Raw genomic sequence first — 19,349 nt, forward strand, 5'->3', positions numbered from 1 at the left:
TGTAATTCAGACCTGTACTTCTACAGAAAGAACTCTGTATTTACATCTTGTCCACTTCTTCATTGCAGACTTGGAGCATGATTCATTAAGGATCTTAACTTGAGAAACTTCTTATTTCAGTCTCCTGGACAAAACCATGTTACAATGCAAGGGGTGCAAATTAGTATTCTGTTTTGCACATAAGTTAAATACTGACTGTTTTTTCATGTAGCACACAAATACTTGATAGCTTATTTGTACACTGAAATTTAAAGTTGATATTTGTGTGCTACATGAAAAAACAGGCAGTATATAACTTATGTGCAAAACAGAATACTAATTTGCACCCCTTGCATTGTAACATGGTTTTGTCCAGGAGACTGAAATAAGAAGTTTCTCAAGTTAAGATCCTTAATGAATCAGGCCCTTGATTTCTGACAGATTTGTATTTGTTTTGCACAATCTGAAATCACTATATCTTATGCAGTCATGTTTGCCTATACTCTGGAAAGTCTGGGAGGCACCTGAATTTTGGAGAGTCCTCCCGAAAGAGACGAGGATGTGGCTTAATGATGCAATATGCATCATCAGGCCCCCACTCCCGCTAGGCAGCATTACATAGCTGTGACACGAGTGCGTCTCTACGCCCCTCCCACACTTGACACCTGACCTTCCCTCTGGGATCTCCCAGGGGAGGTAATAAAAGTTGGCATATATATATATATATATGCAGTTCTTTGGGAAGCTTTCTGCCAAATACACAGATTTATTTTGGTTTATTTACATTTTTCTTAAGGTTCGTTAAAAAGAGAAAAAAGCAAAGCTGTAACACTGATGTAGCTCTAACTGTACAATAGCGGTTTTGACAAGATGAACCTCTAGGAGAAAAGGACACTGTATCTAAAGTAAAATATACACAACTATAAAAACAACTATTGATATTTGCAGATATTCCAAATCCATTAGCTCCAAACAATATTATGTATGAAAAATGCATGCTTTTTGACTTATACATAAACTGTAAGCCCAGCTGTCCATCTCAAATCTTGTAGTCTGGTTCTGAATTCTTAATACTCAATTATGTCATATACTGCCCAGCATACCATGTACAGTACACAGAATAGCATAGAGATACAAAAGGACACAGGGGGACAATGGGAGATACCACAGAATGCAAAGATCGAAATTCTCAACAAAAGTTTTGACAGAGAAAAATGAATAGTGTTGTGTAATTGTAACTGAACGAAGAGCAAGTATATGCTAAAGCTGTATTACCACCTATTGTAAAATGGTCCATCCCGTTGTGCTGTGGGGGCTGTGTGACATTGCTGAAGATGTGTTTGAGCAGGAGAGCCGACAAGAAGCCGCAATCATGCAGACTGCCGCTTAGGTTTGGTCCTTCCATTCACACCCTCTCTACAAAGCCATTTTAATGAGGCAAATGTAGCTTTAAAGGGAGAAACAGGGTAGTTTGGTAAAACATTATGGAGCATATTTAACAAATTGTGATAGTGCACTATTGTGCACTTACTGTAAAATACATGTCCCTCTTTGTCCCCCGCATATTTAAGAAGGGTGCATCGCAGCAGATATCGTGGATATCTGCTGCTTAGCATTCCTTTTAGTTTTTGGGAGCAGTCACCATTCTACAGTATGGTGACTGCTCCCAACCGCAATCTAACAAGTTTCGAAAAAAAGCTGAAGCTAGCGTACATTATCATAATTGAAAGATTTCAGCGTTGTCAGCTCTGCTCCGAAGAGCAGAGCTGGACAGCGCATATGTGGAGGGATCACATGATCCCTCCCTGTCTCTCACCGCTAGAGACAGAGCGGGGATGTCTGTGCGCATGTGCAGTTCGATGCACAATTCCAGTGTAAAGAAAAATGAAGAGGACCTGGAGGAGATCCGTGGACATCGCGTTGCGAAGAGGCGGGGTAAGTGATTTTTTTATCACAGAAACAGCAGTTTATCGGAACTGCTGCTTCTGTGTTGCGTTTTACAGAAACTTGAGAAATAATTCAATCCTTATCAATGCGATAAGGATTGAAAACTATTTTTCACTTTATGATAAGATTGATAAATGTGCCCCTATATATCCCTGCCTTTGTCATTGCACAGCCACTTAGGACACATTTAGGTTTTCCCTAAAAATAGGAAACGGAACAAACAAAGGTTTCCACTAAAAAGGTTTAACGCGGGTGTTAATTTATGAACTGGAAAAACGTACTCTGGTGCCTTGGTTGCTCAGTTGTGCGCAAATGTGACTTTTGCATTGTAGCAAGAATAGACATGTAACTGCTACCTACTATCAATTTGGACCACTCCCCTTCATTCATTTCATCCTTTCATTTCTCCTTCTCAAATACTGCTGGGCAAGCCTCATCTATGTCTTAAATAAATCATGAGTATGAGCTGACATTGGCACCTCTTTTTTCCATGTATTACTATCATACATTTGAATGTTTTATTACATTGGTAGAATAGAGTCTATAATGTGTGTTTGTGGTGGTCGAGTACTGATGGGAATCCTTCCCTTACCTTGTCCTCCAGACACGAGTCAGGTTCTTTTCTGTTCGGATATCCAGTGGTCAGGAGATAAATACTTCAATGAAAGGGACAAGGATTGGTCAAACAACTTGGGTTTATTGAGAATGCGGTAAGGATAGTTTCGGTAAGACACCGCGCCACTGACCCCTTCAGCTCAATAGTAATGACAAAATAATGCGTCTGATCAGCATAGAGCACAATAGCATTTAACATATGACATACACCTGGTGAGTATAAGGCAGAATAACGATAACATCTTCAATGCACATTGTCTAATAAGGCACACTGGTAATCACAGTTACTACTTTCACGTTAACAATATCTGACTGGTGATGATGCAAAAACCATCAATAATAACCCATCAAGACTCTTACGGTCACTACCGCGCCCACTAGAGGGCTACTTCTTATTCAGGTGTTTGGGGTACCGTGCTATTCCCTATGGGTCAGGCGCCCCACTTCTACTGCTGAGTTAACTTGAATTGCAGCGGTACCACTAACACTGAATGTCACACCTTCAATATTAATAAATCAATTCTTAGGTAAATCACATAACATTAACATCATCTAAAACATTTGGTGCACCAATATTATCCCTGGTAACGTTACCATATTTTCCACTCAGTCCTGGGCTGACCTGTGCACAGGAATTTGGTAGTGTTCCAATGTCCTGCAGAGGTTTCCATCAAGGGTTAAGTATTATAGTAGAAAGCAGGGCTGTTGCTCATTTCAGCCACAAGATGGCGCTGTTCTCTCAACAGTCAATGAATCTCTGTCAGCACATGTGCTCTGCAACAGGGTATGGTGTCCAGATATCAGCACACACACAGGATATAGCTGAAACGACCGTCTTAATTGTTCCCTGCAGCCTGTGTAAAGGTATGGTCTGGGGGAAAAGCTCTCACAATCCTTCCTTGTACAAGAATGCAATGTCAGTTTTGGATAGATTCTCTCATCACTCTTCCCTATGACACTGGGGTGTGTGCAGTACACTGCAGGCTAGGGTTTTACCGTGAGACGGTTCTGCAGTTAGTGGAGACTGTCTTTGGCACCCCGCTGCATGTCCCCAGCTGTTCTCCGTCCGCTTTGCTGGCAATGTCACAGTTCTGGCAGCAGCTCACTCTTGTCTCTGCTCGGCAGCACGTCCTCCCCCTTGTTCCTTCTACCATACTGCTCTCTCTCCTCCTTCCTGCACATCCTCTTCCTGTTACTCCCCCAGCCAATCAGGGCCTTCATCCTCCTCCTGGGCTCAATCACTCCTGGGCACAAGTTTTCAGGAGCACAATTAATCCCTTGTAGCCCTGCGTTTTAAAAGCATCTGTGCTGTTCAACAGGGCTTTGGGGTACCACATGTTAAGTATACAGTGCACCTGGGAGGAGAAAATGGCTTCCTATTGAAGATATAGGCTGATCTCTGCTACAAATCAAGTCCTTTGTGGGGACATGATTTGTAGCTCATTGACGACTCATTTAACTATCTCACCCTGCAAAATTAAATCTCTATTTTACATGCGGGCACAATACAAGCTCACATTCAGCAAGGAGCACCCTGATTAGCTCAGCTTCAGCCACCTACTGCCATCAGAAAAGTCAAAGTTTTGTACCTAAATCTGTGTACTTCCAGCACAAATGGATGATTTCACAAAAATGTAATTTACACTGCGGTTCACATTTTTGCATCTTCGTAATACATCATCATCATTTATTTATATAGCGCCACTAATTCCGCAGTGTTGTACAGAGAACTCATTCACATCAGTCCCTGCCCCATTGTAGCTTACAGTCTAAATTCCCTAACATACACACACAGACAGAGAGGGAGACAGACAGACAGACAGAGAGAGAGAGAGACTAGGGTCAATTTTGATAGCAGCCAATTAACCTACCAGTATGTTTTTGGAGTGTGGGAGGAAACGAGAGCACCTGGAGGAAACCCACGCAAACACATACAAACTCCACACAGATAAGGCCATAGTCAGGAATCAAACGCATGACCCCAGTGCTGTGAGGCAGAAGTGCTAACCACTAGGCCACTGTGAACCTCTTAAATTTTCTTTTGGGCTATATCTTCTTTACACATACCTGCCACCTTGAGATATAATCTGTGCTCGGTTGTTATACATGTTATCACATTATGCATATATGTATGAGATTAACAAAACTACATGCAAATCTAAACACTTCTTTGATAATGATAGGTTCCTTAATCTATATTTTTAATCATTTGCTCCTTGTGACAATTCAAAGCTTCTGTAAAGATCTGTAGTAAAATTCTTACCTATCTAAAGAAGAATCTGTAACAAGGCTCATTCAGGGACTTGATATTCACATACCAAACTTTCTGGGGGAGGAAATAAGTGCTTAAGAGAACTGCACAAAACAGGTGAAAAAAAACCCTTAGAATGAAAACACAGCTTTGCCTGAAATGACCCCAGCAAGAGAAGGAAAGAGATGTTGGAGATGAATGATTGCAGTCTCTTGGAAGGTACGAGTACACATAAAACTGATTTGTGCAAATAATAAAAGTGATAGAAATGTTTGTTACGATTAGTCGGTGCAGGATAGGACACACTCGTTTATAGGAAAACTACAGCTAGGATAGTGTAAGATGCACATGTAACAGCTATTTGTAAAAGTATAGATACATCATAGGGGTTAACTGACATGATTAATATTCTGCACTCCTGTGTCTGCTGGTGTTCATTTACAGAAGCATAGCTACAATGTACACATGTGATTATATGCATTGTGAACTCTATGGGCCTGAGTCATTAAGGAGAGCAAAGCATAAAAAAGGAGTATCATTTGCACCTGGGCAAAACCATGTTGCATTGGAGGGGGAGGTAAATTTAAAATGTGGGAACAGATTTATAGTTGGGGTAGGGCATGTCCTAGATGAACATTAAATTTCAGTGTAATAATAAAGTATTTGTGTGTTAGATGAAAAAAACAGCCAGTACTTAACTTATTTTCAAAATAATAAACTAATTTGCACCCCTTGCATTGAAACATGGTTTGTCCCAGAGAACATTTACTCTTTTTTTTGCCTTAATGACTCAAGCCCTATGTGTTCCACACCTGATTGCAACTGATTTTTTCATTCCAAATCATGTCTCAGCACAACCTACCTGTATGACTATGGTCCTTCCCAGCAACTTTCCCAAATGTGCTGTTTGTTTCTAATGTTGGGATAGAACACATGAGAAGCTCTAGGTCATTAAAGTGCCTTGTCTTTCAGGCTTTTAGTTACATTGGTTTAGAGCAGGCCTGTCCAACCTGCGGCCCTCCAGATGTTGTGAAACTACAAGCCCCAGCATGCTTTGCCAGTAGACAACCTGTTGATAGCTGGAAGGGCATGCTGGGACTTGTAGTTTCCCAACATCTGGAGGGCCGCAGGTTGGACAGGCCTGGTTTAGAGTGTATATAATAGATCACTGGCCTCTCCCAAACAAATCACATTTAAGCAGTAAAAAACAAAACACACATACAAAGCTATACAAAGTATTCAGCCCCTTTGGCATTTTTACATTTTATTTTCTTACATCATGGAATCAGATGGATTTATGTGGGAATTCTTAATACTGATCAACATATTTTACTCTAATATCTAATGGCAAAAAAACCCAAATATATAGATTTTTCTTATTTAATTGCAAATAACAAGCAGGCAATAATTGATTACATAAGGATCCACCACCGTGTTTTAATGATTGATAGAAGTACCTTAAGCTGCAATTACAATTAATTGCAGTCTGGGCTTTGACTGGGACTAGCCAATACATTGTTTTTTTTTTTTCTTATTTAGCCCACTCAAATGTGGATTTTGCTGTATGGTGTATGCTGGAATATAAATCTTCTCCTGTTCTAGGTGTCTTATTATATTTTTTTAATGTTTCTTTACAGCGTATTTCCTATTGATTAGTGATAATACCATGATGTAAGAAAATAAAATAAATAATAAAAAACTTGCCAAATATTTTCATTTATCACAGTTGATGGTCCCAATGATAGGTCTACAAACTAATGCTTATGTTTCAGAGATTAGCTTGATATTAAAGAAAACAATATGCAGTACATTAAGAGTGCTCATTAGTTATTTTAGTATGACAGCTTTGAAAGCTTTACAAGTGACTAATTCACATAATAAAATATTAACTCTACAGAAAATACAACGTCAAATAAATCACTGAGAGGATTTGTAATAGTAACTCTGCAAACACTGAGGCACTATAGTTGCCAACAAACTTTGGTTCGGTATACTATTTTCCGTTTTGTTCTTATTATGTTATATTATTATTAGCCTTTACTTATATGGCACCACATAAGGTCCGCAGCACTATACAGAGGGCAAACAACAATACAGTACTTGGTATAATACAGTAAACAAATAACACTACAGTTATCAACACAGCTACTGGGATGCAAGGGCATATTGGTATTATACAGCGCAGGCTGAAACTTGTGCCCACTAGCAAGGATTATGAGTCACTGAAAGGTGCAAAGACAATGGAGAAGTGGAGACAATGGACAGAGAGCCCAGGGAGGAGGTGCACAGTGTAGCTGGTGAGCAAAAGTTATATGCAATGAGGACAGGAGGGAAGAGAGCCCTGCCACTAGCGCTTATAATCTAAAGTGAAAGGGGCAGACACAAAGTTGACACATGAGGGTGAGCCAATGTAAGGTGATTTGATGGCAACAAGCAAGAGTGGGAGGATTAAAGAGGGTGAGGTATATTACATGATGAAATGGTTAAGTGGAGCACTGGTAGGTATTTCTAAACAAGTGGGTTTTCAATGACCATTTGAAGCTGTACAGGCTAGGGGGATAGTCTGATAAAATGAGGGAGATCATTCCAGTGCTGGCGGGCAGCACAGGAGAAATCTTGAAAAAGGGAGTGAAATGTGGTTACCAAAGGGGAGGAAAGGTGATGATCATTGGCTGATCGAAGAGGGCAGCAGGGAGCATGTATGGAGATGAGGTTGGAAATATAGGGAGCAGTGGAGTTGGAGAGGACCTGGCAGAAAGGGGAGGCAAATGTGCAGCGAAAAGAGAGTAAGATAAGTCTAGCCGCAACATTAAGTATAGATCAAAGAGAAGCAAGATGGGAGTGGGGGAGGCCAGTAAAGAAAAGGTCCCCTTCACACATGGGACGGCATCTGTCATGTGGTGCACGTCCCATGTGACACAGAGCAGGAGACCAGCCACCACACTAGCCCTGTGTGCCCCCGTCCCCCCACGAGTCACGCTGGGGGGGGGGGGGGGGTGCCGTGAGTCGGGGGAGGGGCCGCAATTTATTTTTATTTTTTTCAATTTGCTCTTGTCCCCCCGAACTGGGCCCCCCGAGAGCCGCTAGGCCCTAGGCAGGTGCCTAGGTTGCCTAGCGGTAAATCCGGTCCTGGTTATGATGGGCTCATTTTAAATCAGGAAATGGCCTCCTTGTGGTAGTTAAGGGGGGAATGCTTATTGGTTTCCCTTGGAAAAAGTTTTGTTTTGGGGGGAACTCAGGGAACTTGCTGGACAGCAGTCCTTTTCATCATCATCAACAGCTATCTAGTTATTACAGCCGGTTGTGGCTGTCACCGGACAGTGGGTGGGTCAGGTGGCCAGTAAGAAGGGCACAGCATATGTGACCTTTGGTTTGGTTATTTGGACATGTTTTTCCAAGCCTTTGAGGGTCCTATCTTTAAGGTTATGATAGAATAAATAAAAGCTGTGGGCATATTCTCTCCACTGCTTAGTGTCTCTATTATGAGTTTTATTATGCTGAAAGTTTGCGGTATAATGGGCAGCTACCTTCCCTGTCTAAGGTCATGTATTTATTGTTTTAATATAAAAGGTTGTCATTTTGTAAATCTCCAAAGTTACACAGAATTGTATTTGCTATTTGCTTCAACAATATAAGTTTATCTGTCTAGTGCAAGTTAGGCGGGGAACACAATACAGAAAATTTCTCCCAATGTGACATCTTTAACGATTTTACCACGACAGAAAAATAAAAAAGTCCTGATCAGCAGCCGATTCATGTTTTACACGATTTACCGTCAGATCTGTGCTCTTCATCTGTCATAATAACTGGCTGAAAAGATCGTGACTCTGCACACTCCATGGAAAACTATGGACACTGCTGGTCCTGAGTGCATACACACTGCAGAATTGGAACGATATCATTTAATCGCTGAACAACATTTTTTGTCTGATTTAACAATCAAATGAAACGATACAATGTGCTTTGGAACCATAATCGATTATCGTTGCAGTGTACACACTGATGCGATATAGGGCCGAATGGTCGTTTATCGTGTAATTGACCTGATACTTTGCTGAAAAGCCTGTAGTGTGTACCCAGCCTTAGAGAACGAAAGCAAATGTCTGGTTGAGGGTTGTTTATTACGATTATGCAAATATAAAGAAACTTGTAGCAACCAATTGTCAGTATGCTTTGACCAATATAAAATATATGTAATGACAAACTCAAAATTAGAAAAAAAGAATATATGTTTTTTCCTTAGTTTTTGTTACTTTCTTGGATCATAACTTTAAAATGTTACAAAAAACTCTGTACACTACTTTTCTATTTTTATGATGTAAGTATGGACATGAGAGCCATGCAATCTCAGTGGTTTCTCAATGGAAAGTGTTTTTCTATAATGAATACTAATACATTAACAAGTGCATGTATGCTAACACAAATAAAGTACAAGTAGACAACTCCAACACCCCTGCCGCTTTTGCCCATGGATTTGTCTTACTGGCGCTGAATATGGCAGACACATGTTGTAAGACCTGACCTGTCAGATTGCCTTCAGTTCCTAAGTAGATTCATGTTGACAAAGCCTCTTCAATTCAAATCTAAATGATTATAAACTCACGTTGCCTATTGCGTTTTTCATCTGAGCATCAGCTTACATTTACACCAATAGAGCATTAGATTTTAGGACTATAGTTCTATTGACTTTTACTTACAATGAAAATATAAAATCACAGGTAACCTTCAGTTTATAAAGTTACAGTTTTTATGACAGTAAGCTATATTATTGATGCTATGATGTATATCAAGAGCCTATAGATACGTTTTAAGGCCACTCTTCAAAACTGATAAAGAAATAAAACAGTGGCACCATGCAAATATTTCATAATAAGTAATTGATAAAAAGATTGGGGTTGGGGTTCCAATACAGCACATATTAGCTTGTTTATGTGGTGCGCAAACTGCCCTACCATCAATTTCAGTACAGAATAATTTATATACATGATTAATCTTACATGATTAATATAAAATATACATGATTGATATTAGGTTACAGGCATATTATAGTAACATTTAAAAAATAATAGGGAAATATGCTGGTACACATGAACATCAGTGAGTATATGTACAGCACATTATTTGGCTGGACAGTGGATGGAACAGGATGGCCCCTGTTCTATCCATGGGTGGCCCCTAGAGCGGATGACTATGCAAGGTGAGTCCTTTCTTTGTCAGAGACCACAGAGGTTTTCCCTGTGCAAATAAACTGAATTCTTACTACTGCTCAGATTGTTTTTCAATGAAAGTATGTGTGCAAACTGAATGCACACGATCTCTTCATACATACAAATGTGCACATAAGAAAGCAATGTAATTATCAACGTAAAGGAAATTTCACGCATGAATGACACAAATCCCCTTTGTGCTCATATTTTCCTGAGGAGTGTTAGTCATAGAGATACAGGTAGGTGTATAGACATGATTATGGTTTGCAACAAGAACAGCTGAAGATGATGGAGTACAGATCAGCTATGAAGGGCTGAACTACTGCATAGATTACTCCCACTACCTCTTCCTCATAATAGCTTCATTTAGTACATATCTATCTATCTATCTATCTATCTATATATATATATATATATATATATATATATATATATATATATATATATGTATCTATATATATATATATATATATATATATATGTGTATATATGTATCTATATATATATATATATATATATATATATATATGTATATGTATATATATGTGTGTATATATGTATATATGTATATATATATATATATATATATATATATATATATATATATATATATATATATATATATATGCAGCACTGTGGCTCAGTGGTTAGCACTTCTGCCTCACAGCACTGGGGTCATGAGTTCAATTCCAGACCATGGCCTTATCTGTGTGGAGTTTGTATGCTCTCCCTGTGTTTGCGTGGGTTTACTTCGGGTGCTCTGGTTTCACCCCACACTCCAAAAACATACAGGTAGGTTAATTGGCTGCTTTCAAAATTTACCCTAGTCTGTCTGTCTGTGTGTGTGTGTTAGGGAATTTAGACTGTAAGCTCCAATGGGGCAGGGACTGATGTGAATGAGTTCTCTGGACAGCGCTGCGGAATTGGTGGCACTAAATAAATAGATGGCGATGATGATGATATATACACACACAAAATGGATTTGTGTCTGAAAACGAATACATTTCACCTAGGTTCCTAACCTACTGCTTTTAAAATATTCTCTTGGGGGTAAATGTATTATCTGTAGTAGCTCAGAAGGGTTATAGGCTTGCTGAAAAGCCGAAAAATGGTCCTGGGGTTTAGGGATGAAGCAAGAGGACGGGCTCCATCCATTAGGCCTGTTAACCGGGTCTTCCAGGTTACTAGTGAACCTGGTGGTAATCAGGAGTTGCACCTGAGTGGTGCTAGTAAAATGCTGCAGCTCAGTCAGTCTCTCACTGCCTAGGAACGGGCTGCAGAGTCTCTGTGTGAGAGAGAGAGAGAGAGAGAGAGAGAGAGAGAGAGCGCGAGCGAGAGCCTGATATCTGTAAGCTACTGTGCTGAAACCTCTTTTGTTTTGTTTCTTCTATTCAAGAGTGACCTATGTTTAGTTAGAGTCAGATGGCAAGGTGTTTGTTTTGGAAATTTCGTTTGTTTTCTTACTAAATAAAACTGGCTGAGACCAGTTGCACAAAATATTTTGACTTGCGTGAACTCTGTCTGCTGCTATAACCACCATCTACCCCAGGAGATGATACCGGCCCCCCTAGCCAGTCACAGTATGTCTATATACTGTATATGCCACTAGGAAATCAAATCCAGGAGAATGGGTGGGAGCCAGGAGAATGGGTGGGCATTGGACCTCATGGAGAAACTGGAATACTCTCTACAACACATTTTCTGTGACATGCAATATTTTGTTACATTTCTGGTGACCTACCTATTGCATAAAACTATCATCTGACTTGGGCAAAAGTAGATTTTATCATATTTTTGTCTGTTTTTGTCATGTACAATGGCCAGGAAATAAAAACAATCAACTGTAACATCAATGAATAATAAAACAGTAATAATCATGATATTATTGACATATAAAAATGAGTGTTATTATAAATGGGTGAAACATTTCTTGCCACGGGGTTAGTAATTCATTAGATTGCATTGTTTGTGGGTTCAGCATTTAATTGTTTCTGGAATGAAAATAGATAGCAAAAGAAATGTCATAAAAATGACTTCTTATTGTTTCACAATCACATCCATCTATCTCCTCTTTTAGCCTTTTCAGTGCATGGGATGTATCCGGAAAGATATCTCTAGAACACCCTTCCCGTTTCATCGGACACTAGGTCAGGAGTGAATTTGGCAGAAATGTATATTGACATCACAAAGAAATGGAATCAAACCATTTTTATCTAGAAAAAAAGTTGAGTCAAAAAACATAACCACATGAACAGTTATGTCCGTGGTTTACAGGCAGTGTTACTTAAAATAGCCAGGCATCACTTTTATTTGTATTGTGAAGGGTCAAAATTTAGCAATTTGATTTGAGGATTAATTGCAAAACTATAGAAAAAAAATTATATGTGGGAATTTTATACTGACGTATATCAGCTACTGTACACCAGGAGCTATCATGATGATCCTTCTCAAAGTGTGGTTTAAAGTACTGTATATAGCAAACGAAATGGTATAATAATGAAAATGCTCTGCTGTATTTATTTTTATAGTGTAATATATTATATTACTGCAAAGTTTAACATATATCTCTCAATTATGTATAAATACGGCCTTAGTGCTTAAAGAGTATTCCTGCATCTTGGATTGAGTATTGTCCTCTCAGTCACAGCAGTGGGAACTGTAATAACGTACAACCAGGATTTGTAGGCTGGAAGGGGTGCATCGATATGGGAGCAGAGGCCAATTTAAGGAAATGGCCTCCTTGTGGTAGTTAAGAGGAGAATGCTTATTGGTTTTCCCTTGGAAAAATGTTGAATGGTTATGTTTTGGGAGGAACTGGCTGGACAGCAGTCCTTATCATCATCATCAACAGTTATTTATAAGGGTTCGCATCCCAAGAGTAGGTTATTACACCATGTTATGGCTGTCACCAGGACAGAGGGTCAGGTGGCAGTTAGTAGGGCCTAGCATATGTGACCCTTAGTTTGGTTATTTGGACATGGTTTTCCAAGCCTTTGAGGGCTGTGGCTATATTCTCTCCACTTTTTATTATGGGTTTTATTATGCTGAAAGTATGTGGTATAGAGGGGCAGATACCTTCCCTGGCTAAGGCCATGTATTTATTGTTTTAATTTAAAGGGTTGTAATTGTGTAAATCTCCAATGTTACACAAGTTATGCAATTGCTATTTGCATATACTACATAGGAAAAATATTTACTAATCAACAATTAGCTTTTATCTGTCTAGTGCAAGGTAGGTTGGGTACACAATACAGAAAATTTCTCCCGATGCAACATCTTTAATGATTTTACCATGACAGAAAAAGAAAAAAGTCCCGATCAGCATGTCGATTCATGTGTACACACTAAACACGTGTTACACAATTTATCTTCAGATTTGTGCTCCTTATCTGTCATAACAATTGGCTGACTACATCGTGACTCTGCACACTCCATAGAGATCTATGAACACTGCTGGTTGTGAGTGCATATACACTGCAGGATTGGAACAACATCGTTCAATCGTTGAACGACATTTTTAGTCTGGTTTAAAAGTCAAATGAAACAATACAATCTGTTTTGGAACGATAATCGTTCATTGTTGCAGCGTACACACCAATGCAATATTGGGCCGAACAGTAGCTTAGCATTTCATCTTTATCTTAGCATTTTAATATATTTGGAAATTGGGGTGTGCTGACCATATCCCCTTGAAACATAGTGTAATATATAAATGGGTAAATGAGTCAATACTTTGCAGTTTCGCAGAAGAGTTTTGTTAATATCTATTAAAAGATGATCTCAGAAACTGATTTTCTTTATGATTGCTATTAAAGTGGTAACGTCAACATAGCATAGATTGGACTGCTTATAAATATAACATTATCAACAGATTTTGTTACCTATTGCCCGACATATGTTTGTGATATGGCCTCTCCTCACTCATGCCAACTTAGTCTTTTTTCAGACATGTATTGTGTTGCCCACTGAGACCATGCTGCCTACGGGAGCAGACAAGAGCTAGGGGAGCAGTGGTGGCCATGTGAACGACATCAGGGAACTCACCAGAGAGCCTCAGCATGGGACCCCAGGTAAGTAACTTTTGGGGACTGGGTTTAACCCAAAGCAGTTGTCTTGAGTTTCATGAGCCAGTCCCGTTTTGGTGACCAATAGGGTCAACTGTCCCAACAGCTAGAACATTTGTCTTGTCTGCTGGGAATGATGGAAGGTACATCCCTCTCACCACTACTCTGGTGCATGCGGCAGGGCAAAGATGTTTGGGGATGAATGGGGCTCTAATTCTTCATAGGCAAAAGGCATGTCCCTGTGACATGTGACCACGCCTCTATTGTGATGTGACTATGCCCCATGTGCTCTGCCCTAATTCCAACAATTGGAATGTTGGGAGGTATCAGGTGCTATACATAGGGGTATTTTTGAGAGGTGCTGGCACATTCTTATCTGTCACAATTTTCTATTAAAAAATGAATGGATGTATATAGGACTCACTGGCAAAGAAATATGGCAGTGTGTAATGACCAACATATCATGATTTTTTATAATTGTTTGAGTAAACAGAACTGGTTTGACAATCAAAAGGCAAACAATAAAGTTCACCTACCTCTACAACATATAAAAATCACTTTAGTTCCTCTTTAATAGAACTATAAAGTTTACAGTTTTGTAGATAAATAACTAAAATTGGGAACATTTCATTTATGGATAAAGCTTGGCAAATTAAGTATATCGTACGGTTTGCAGAGAACTCTCTCTCTCTTTTTTTTTTTCCAAGCCACACTAAAATCTCAGTGTGTCACCCAGGATAAAACGTTACTATGGTAACAGTGACAATGTGTTCATTATCTTCTCCTGCTGTGACTGAATGTGATGACGTCAACAAAGGTTGAAGTCAACTTCTGACTTGGTCTTGGCCTAGGCCTTTTGTAAAGCAGCCCAGATCTAATTTTATATATCTTATTCCAAATGTTAGCAGGTCCTAAAAATATTATGGTTATAGATGATACACATATAAATACTAAGTGGTCTGGTACAGTAAATGAGGTGTTTTTATTTATGTAGCGAAGTACAATACACGTGCTGTTAAAACACAATGAAATATTAATTTTACCATGTTATGTATGATAGTATGTTTCCATGCATTATCAATTTTATAATTGTGCACACATGCATTTTAGAATGGTGAGTTCATGCATGCATTTATTTATGCACTGGTGTAAGAATAATATTCAAGTTTACCAATTAGTAAGTTTTGCTCCCTACACTCTGTGAGGTAAATGCCTATTAAATTGTGTGCCTGTATTTACGGCATAAAGATTAATCAATAACATTAATTAAAAAATTACCGCTGTATTCTGTAATGGAAAGCTGAAAAAAAAAGTGAACCTCAGATGAAGTGCAGTAAATGCACACCATAAAACGCGTTGGTTTTCCATCCCAGTGCATGTCAAGGTGTCTACTCTCTGCCCTCGGGGTATGCCTCTGCAAACTGGGAAGGCACCTAGATTTTTTTGAATAGGTGGAAAAATATCATCAATGTCCATCTTCCTAAGACTTTAGAACCCCCATCCCCCTTCTATTATATAAAAAGTTTCAGATTTTCTCCCTAAAATACTGCTCAATTAAGCCCCATTAACGACTTTAATTAAATTGGGGCTCTTTTTATTATGTGCTGCACTTTTGTGTGTTTTTATAGCTTTGTTTCACGATGGGAAAAGTGTGCCTAGAAAATGTGCTTCTCCATCTAAGTGACACTGAGTGGCGCAAAATTTTTTCATTAAAAGTATGGTTTAAAGCCTGATCTCTGCCACCTCTGAGCTGGCGCAAAATGTCCTTTTGTAAAGCGAAAAATAACTATGTATCTTTCCACGCAGCAAGGACTAAAAAATGTACCCTCTACCCTGACATACTTCATTTAAATAATCTTGGTCAGCCCAATTCCTTCCACTGGCCAATGCAAACTCCTGCTGCTCCACCATCTCGCTCCATACAAACCCATGCACTGTGGCGGATATCCAGGTACATGTGTGCAAATCAAGTATAGATCACCACCTAAGGGGGTTTTGCACTATGCCTGGGCATTTTGAAAATGCAGCATTCTTAATTGTTTTTGTGAAAAAACCTCAAGACAGCCATATTGAAAGGCATTTATTTTACTAGCAAAATAGTAATAAAATGGGTATTAGCGCACATGTTAATCCACAGAAAATAGATAACTACTGTATCCTCCTTAAAGCTGCTTTTTAACAGAAACTTGATTTCTACACAAATGTCCATTTAACGTAATGACATTCTGAAAGTTGTAAGCCATACATACTGTTTAAAAGCCGGTAATCGATAAAAGGGTAGGAGCCACGGCGTTCAGATAGAAACCCTGTTGGACCTCTCACACGAGCATCTCCTGAAAGAAACAGAAAGTAATCACATGAGTTTATGCTGTATTTTGATTAAGAAAAAAAACAAACAGTAAAGCCAATCACACATTCTACGATATTGTGTCTAGATTGGTTAACCACACCTGTGTTCCTAATTGAACAATGACCCTATCTTTTGACTTTCGGGTAGAGCTGCAAGATCCGCTCACTAGTGACAATCTTAAGTCATATACAGATACTCTCAGAAAGCACAACAGTAAATCAACCAGCAGACATGCATTGCATGTTTAACTGGGAATTGTTGTATTTCTCATTTAAAGACCATAACATAGACAGTCAACACCAAACATTTTACCCAAACTAACAAGCACCAGTTTGAAAGATTGGAAGTGATTCAGCATCTTTCATTTTCTAATTTGCACAAATTTGGTCAAAGTTACTTGCTGACATGGATTACTGTATATTTGCACTTTTTTAATTAAATTACCCCATACAGGGTTCATTTACTAATATTGCATTTAGGCACTTTTCCACAGCAACCAATCAGCAATTAGCTTTTATCTGTCTAGTGCAAGATGACCAAAAATAGCAAGCGCATTGGTTGCTGCGGTTGAATGCAAATACATACCAACATACCAGGGCATAGTACGCGATTACCGGGCACAGTGGTGTGGAGTACTTGGCCTCCACTCGGGAGACCCCTGCTCTGCTCTTCTGACCATCTAATTCTAGATGACAATTTGAAGAATCTATAGTTTATAGAAGGTATAGGTCACTTATAGTGAATTTGCAATATAGAGATTTTATGGAGCATTAAATGAGCAATGAGTTAGATACTAATATGTTAGTTTGGTATAGTTGTTTTGTATTTGGCAAATAACCCGATAAAAAAAAAAGGCATTGCAAAAATCCGTGCAAAATTAAGCATTGTTTATTTATTTATAAGGAGCTAAAAATTTATTCAGCATTGGACAGAGTAGATTGAGTTTAAAGACAAGGGCAGACAAGACAGACAAAAGTGGAGGAGAAACAATGGAAAGGGAGTTCTATGTATAGGTGGCGGGCATAGGAGAAGTCTTGTAGATGTGAGTGAGAGAAAGTAATCAGATAAGAGGTGAAGAGGCTTGACTTGACTTGAGGATTTAGGGGGATAAGTAAGTGGAAATAAGATTGAAGATGGCGGAGAGCTATTGTGGAGGGCTTTCAAGGTGAGTAGGATGAATTGGATTCTGGACAGAATGGTGAAGCAATGTAGCGACAGAAGTGCAGCATTGTAGAAGGACTGGAGCTAGCATAAGTGGGTGAGAGGTATACCAGATAGGATATTGTAGCATAAAAATAGCATACACTTCACCATCACACATTGTACATAACAATTTACTGTTTATATGGTATAAGTACATGTTTATAACACAAATGCAATTTAAAAGAAGATACATTTGGACATAAGTACAGTAAAAGCCTTTTCTGGTGTCAAACACACAGCCTACCAGTTGGATATCCTAATATTAGTAAAATGGCAATGAGCAGATCATAATTAAAATTACTATTCATTTTTATTAGGGACAACTCTTTCCCTGTTTCCCAGGTAAAGCAGATATCCTTTTCATAAGTAGAAAACAATGATCACCCTACGTCTAAAATCCTGTTGTGTACAAAGTCAATACATATAAAGTAAGTATATCATTAATTAAACGCTGAGCCATTGCTCACAAAGCTGATTCAGACATAACTGAATCTTCATCTAATTGTAATTTAAGTGTACACACATGTAATAATAATACTCTGAGGTTGTGTGTGGGGTATGATTGCATTTTTATTAACATTTTATTACAGGGAACTGGTTGTTTAATTTTAAGAATGAACACATATTTACAATAATAACAGTAAACACCAAATGCAGGAATGCACATGAACGCACCACAAATGAATATAAAGGGGTTCACTTCTAGTCATTGCTAGAAGATACAGACATAAAAGGAATACATTGTTTTGCTAGGAAGAAGAAAGGAAACAATGCATAAGTTCCACAAACACTGAGAACAGGAAACAAGAAAACTGTATAGACAGCAACAGGCAGGATATGGTGATGATTATGAATTGGTTTCCCTTCAAATGCCCTTGTTGAGAACAAGCTCTTCTTATTTTTACTGTGTTAAAATCATTTGGCAGCACTTTCTAATACGAGGAAATATCCATATATTTAATTTGCACTCAGTATGGGTTACATAGTAATACTATGTAACTATGTTACTATGTACGTACTAGTAGTACTATGTTACTATGTTACATAGTAATTCTATGTAATACTATGCTAAGTGCAAACATCACATATCATGGTATTTGGAGAACTTACTGAGCACGTACGGCCCTCCACCTCTTTCATTATGCCCCTCACTGCTCTACAACATATCACAATATGTTTTCTTGTGCGTTTTCTTCAACTTTAAGTGTTCCCCTTTGGCTGTTCGAAATGTTGAGAAGCATGTTCGCATGTGCTATTAAGTAGTCACTAATACTGGTGAATAGATTAACAGGAATTAAATCCATTTGATATAGCAAATGACCGAATTTTGCACTTTATATCACCGATGAATGCTGACAAGCTGAACCATATTTTCGCCATAGTTTAACTCTTTACGTGGCAGAGCACAACTTTAAGTTTCAATTTTACTATGCAAAGCCTCTGCTAGTCTAGCTATGCCTTTGTGCACAAATTATTCAATGAACGTGCAACCCAAGAAAGAAATATGTTGTGAAAGTTACCCAGAATTTCGAAACTACTATTATATTGTGCATACTTTATCACCGTATCTTGGCCTCAGACTTTGTTAATCATGAAGAATGTCTGTGAAAGGTACCAGTGACCTGGTCACATCCAGTATATGGTATGCAATATACTGGTGTAATACTTCTATAGCGCTATAATTGGTCTTTACTATGGGCCACACCAGATTCTACTGCAATTTGATAATCGTG

The 19,349-nt window shown here is 38.6% G+C and overlaps 1 protein-coding gene across 2 annotated transcripts in view; it reads right to left on the bottom strand.

Annotated features, from left to right (window-relative positions):
• PDE7B (phosphodiesterase 7B) overlaps positions 1-19,349 on the bottom strand; it is a 363,754-nt gene that overhangs the window by 44,347 nt on the left and 300,058 nt on the right. For both annotated transcript variants that reach the window (XM_075203180.1, XM_075203179.1), the window contains one exon: positions 16,313-16,396. In XM_075203180.1, coding sequence (XP_075059281.1) covers positions 16,313-16,396 — 84 coding nt within the window. The remainder of the gene's footprint in view (positions 1-16,312; positions 16,397-19,349) is intronic.

This window comes from Mixophyes fleayi, chromosome 3 (assembly GCF_038048845.1).
Source record: "Mixophyes fleayi isolate aMixFle1 chromosome 3, aMixFle1.hap1, whole genome shotgun sequence".
Classification (NCBI taxonomy): Eukaryota; Metazoa; Chordata; class Amphibia; order Anura; family Limnodynastidae; genus Mixophyes; species Mixophyes fleayi.